The sequence below is a fragment of the Nanorana parkeri genome, unplaced genomic scaffold (assembly GCF_000935625.1).
Source record: "Nanorana parkeri isolate BGI_ZX_2015 unplaced genomic scaffold, ASM93562v1 scaffold503, whole genome shotgun sequence".
In the NCBI taxonomy this organism is placed as follows: domain Eukaryota; kingdom Metazoa; phylum Chordata; class Amphibia; order Anura; family Dicroglossidae; genus Nanorana; species Nanorana parkeri.
The window spans coordinates 685,356-690,057 of NW_017306771.1; the positions used below are offsets into that span (position 1 = coordinate 685,356).

Below are 4,702 nucleotides of genomic sequence, written 5' to 3' on the forward strand. Positions count from 1 at the left end.
ATGTTTTAAATAGCTTCAAAGCTTGACATCTGCTTCATCTTGTGTCCCTATTCCAGAATAAAATGTTTACTGCTGTATTATTCATGTCTATAAAATATATAAATAAGATATAAATAAATGATATGTAAATCAGTGGTGGAATCTGCTCTTTTTTTCGGATGGGTTCACATCCAATAACAGCACGAAATCTCCTATTATTCTTGTAACTATTTTAAATCCATCTCGGTGTTGGTGATTGATACCTGTGAGTGAAGGCCCTGCTTGTGTCTGTCCCTGTACTGGAGCTGTGGAGTAAATGACAATGGTCAGGTGTCTGGGGAGCGGCTATACCAGACTACCCAACACACTGCTGTGTAACTGATCCCTACAGAGCTAACACTGGGGATATAAATATACAGCTCTTTCCTGCCTGTGGTCGGGGGCATAACTATCAATCTGCGCTGGGAAGAGTGTGGATAAAGAACAAATTCACGGTATATGGGAGTTATATTATTATTATTATCATCAATAATAATAAAAAATAATGATAATAATAAAAGATCAGAACAGTAAACCAAAATAGGCACTGCTAGAAGAATGTCCCATTTGCTATAGATTGTTGAACTGTCTACTGTAGAAGGTAATAGCTTGGCATGCTGCTACTTGTAGTACTTTAATATTACAGTTTTTCCCTCCGATTGTGCAGTTTCTCTGGCAGTTAATCCTACAGAACCCATGGCACTATGCCCCCCATTCCCTTAGGTTATCTACCTGGTGAAGACATCTGGGTAGTGGGTCTTCTGGAATGCCCTCTCCAGTTCTTCAAGCTGATAGCTGGTGAAGGTGGTCCTATACCTCCTCTGTTTCCTCTTTAGCATGCCCTCCTCTGAGTCACTGCCAGCTGACAGGCACACACTGTCCTCCCCATCTTTACCATCTCCATCAGAAGTATGGAGCAGAAGCTCCTCTTTGGGAGATAAGTCTCCATCAGGACCACATCCCGGCTGTTGCTGCTGCTGCTGCTGTTGCTGGTACTGTGGAAGCTGCTCTTTCAGGAGTCCCCTGTTAGAATTGCTGGTGTTATTGTTATTATTATTATGTTGCTGCTTGTCTACTTCATCCTCTTCCTCTTCATCCTCCTCCTCTTCATCCTCCTCGTCGTCCTCATCCTCATCCCCTGGGTTCTGAGAGAGTGCCCCCAGTCTGTCCTGCAGAGAGGGACAAGGGGTGGTGGAAGCAGTCTGATGTTGCTGCTGGAGACCCTCAGGACTTTGGTCGTCTCTCAGCAGGGGGGCGCTATTCTCTCTGTACGACTTACTGCGGCTGATGCTGACCTGGGGGGCCTGGCTGATCTTCAGGTTGTGGCTATCCCAGCTGCTCTCCCCCAACAGGACAAGGCGATCCGTTTTATCCGACCTGGCCACTGCAGACCTGGCGTCGGGCAGCGATGGGATGTGTAGCCGACCTGCTGCCCCCACAGGACCGTACAACCTCCTCAACTTCGGGGGCAGATGCAACTCGGCCTCAAAGGGAGAGTTGTTCTTTGGGGAACCTGATTAAAGAGGGATGGAGATAACAGATAAGACATTTATTACATCAACAGGATAAAGGCAATGACTGCAAGTTAGGATAATACAGGGCTATGAATGAACAGAACAGTTAACAAACACGTTTGAAATCATCGTGCCGGTAATTGGATGCCTCTGGAAACGTTCTAATTACTGTCAACAAAGAATTTCAGCACATGTACAAGGAGATTTCACCTCCAACCCACCATATGTTTATTAAAGCCACATCTGAAGGGATATTATTTCCTGCACATGGACGCAGCGCTGAGAATGAAAGAGTTATTCGAGGATCGGGCCCAGGAGAAGCGCCATACACTGCGAGCTGCTATGAGGGGACATACAGACAGGGACATACAACAGGTCAGTCAACCTCTAGTGCAAAAGAGTGCTTAGAGACCTAAAGAAAAGTATATTTACAGGTGATGTCCGCTGTTCAGTAACACTACTCTATTACATTCTTATATTATAAATGCTAAATTCTAAAAATAAAAGGAAATATATATAAACACACTGTACAACACAAATAGCACTCTAATATAAATAAAGGGGTCAGCTCTATAAATCTAGCGAACAGTGCACCATTATAGCATATTATTAGTATGAAATCATGTCAGCACTAATTGATGAAATGAAAGCAGTTGAATTTGGATTAGCATAAAATGTCAGGGAATTAAATCTTTGCCTTGGAGTGTGTCAGAAACCCAATGGTGAACATCCTGCCACTTGTCAGTAAAGTTTCCTGTAGTCTAGGAGTGAGAAGACACAGCAGCATTGAGGATTGCAGTGAGGAGGAGGCCTGGGATAAGTGGCACTTGGGTGTGGGTCTCTTACCTTCCAAAGTTTTGTCCTGGTCGCTCCTGCTGGTCAGAGGGGGCAAGCTCTGGGCGCTGAGCAATCTCATTTTGCAGGGGCTTCTCCTGCCCAGGATACTGTCTATGCAGTAAGAGGAGAGCAGAGTTGGGGATTTACTTTTGCATTCCGGCCTTTCAGTTGTCTCCTCCTGATACTGGCTGCTCATGGTGCTGATCTGGTTGCTGCCTGTTGTCTGAGCTGCTAGAAGGACTTGTCAGTGGCAGGTCTGCTGAGGCTGCTGCTGTCTGCGAGAGTGTGTGAGCCTATAGGGCTTTGCAGAATCCCACAACATCAGTCCCTTGTCTCCCCTCTCCCTGATCAGGGCACCAGTAAGTAGTGTAGTGAAGTGCACAGCTCAGCTCCTGAGCCCCTCTCCTCCACGTGTTACAAGGAGCTACTGGATTGGCTCCCTTAAGCTCTGCTACTCTTCATACACAGATTAGCCAATGGCTGTCAGCAAAGCATGGACTGGAGCCCCCTTCATTATCATGGATTCATCAGCAAAATGGGATTATTGCTTCATATTCCATATTCAATTCTTTCACCCAAAAGGTCAGCCCCGTGAGATGGGATTTGGATGTACAAATAGTCCCCAGACATAAATCTTATTTTGATAGTGTAGGATAGGTTGATAACACCACAATTGCACACAATGTTTGTCAAAACTGCGCTATTCATACAAATAAGCAAGCCCACATAATATACTATAGGATAAAAAGCAGAAGCCAGCACTTCCGCGATCAAATACACATATTCATAAGGAAACAGAGAAATAAAAAGAGTTTTGTATATATTTTATCTGAAATAATTATATTAACGCAAAAAATATATATTATCATTGGAAATTCTTCTATAAGTCAGTAGATATTGAGACATGAATTCCTGCAATATTTGATTAAAGATTACATTTGATAAAACAAATATATCTTTTTCTTTTTTTTCAACATTGGCGATGGCGGCTTGGGTGCGACCTTGTTAATGAATTAAATTCCTTTTCTTTGTTTTAATTGATTTTATGCAGTCCAAATGTGAACCTGTTGATTACAATGGGATCAATCAGATGGGAACAAAATGACCAAATGGCGATGTCTTATTAAATAAGGATGAGAAGACTCAACTAGAATCCACAGAGGCAACCTACAATGCAGATCGCTTACTGTTTTATTTTTGTGAATTTGATTTCCCCCCCCCTTAAATATAGCGGACTGGACTGGGACTAACATGTTCTCTATGGGTGAACAAAACCCGATGTCCATTATCTGAATTCGTTCATCAGCAACTAGTTGTTTTCTAAGCTTTAGCACAAATGTCGCATCTCCTTGGCGCCCGGTTTTCCTTCGTAGGCGCCATGGCATCATCCTATAATCAGTATTAATCTGATGTGACATAATTGGCGTTGGATCCAGGTTTAGCAGTGATCCAGGGCAGGTTTAATGTATCATTAAAATTTTACAAAGGCATACTTGAATCGCTTACAGTGAGTATTTAAAAATACAAGGATTCATAATTGGGACTTCTTATGACTGTAATCCACATCTGGATCAGTCTTTCACGAGCTAATGTGTGACAGACAGCCTCCTAGGGTTCGCACGAACTCACAAAAGTGGCCTATGTGGTGTGTCACTGACACCAGTCGCTTTGGTCCAGGGTGACATTCACCTGCCCTGTGGTCACATACAAGCAACATCAACCCAAAATCAAAATCGGCTTCATTTATTTATTTTGATGTGTTTTGGCTGCAGAGATGCGAACTTTAAACGAGAAATATTTCCTATAATGAAAATGGACGTGCTTTTTTACAAATAGACGAGGGGGATGTAAACATAATTCTGTATAATGTTATGGAAATGTATACATTGTAACATATGTCGCATAAATATGTCAGAAGTAATGAAAATACAGATCAATAAATGTCAGTTAGGTATTCCGTATACAATCCAATATATAATAGTCTTCCCATAACTGGTCATCATCAGCACCACTTTGTGTCTGACCCTGCCAGAGCACTGCTTATGGTGTAACAATACATGATAGTTTATGAGGATATGACATCTATAATATATGCATATGATGTTACAGGGTTTATAAATAGGAGCGTTTGATGATATAAGGTCTATAATATATGTGTATAATAATGGAGGATGCTATAAAGTCTATAATATATATGTACATGATAGATATATCCTCTAATAAATGTATATGGTGCTCTAGGGTTTATAAACTATGCACATGAGCGTGTGATGGGTATAAGGTCTAAATTATATAATATGTATATGATAGATATATATTTAAATATATGCATA

General features: G+C 41.7%; 1 protein-coding gene across 1 annotated transcript in view; it reads right to left on the reverse strand.

Annotated features, from left to right (window-relative positions):
• The window catches only part of ARX (aristaless related homeobox), a 10,837-nt gene extending 8,063 nt beyond the window's left edge, over positions 1 to 2,774 (reverse strand). The window contains exons 1-2 of the mRNA XM_018561143.1: positions 2,379 to 2,774; positions 751 to 1,531 (exon numbers count right to left, since the gene is read on the reverse strand). Of these exons, the coding sequence (XP_018416645.1) occupies positions 751 to 1,531; positions 2,379 to 2,565 (968 nt within the window). The 5' untranslated portion in view covers positions 2,566 to 2,774. The remainder of the gene's footprint in view (positions 1 to 750; positions 1,532 to 2,378) is intronic.
• Positions 2,775 to 4,702: the final 1,928 nt, after the last annotated feature.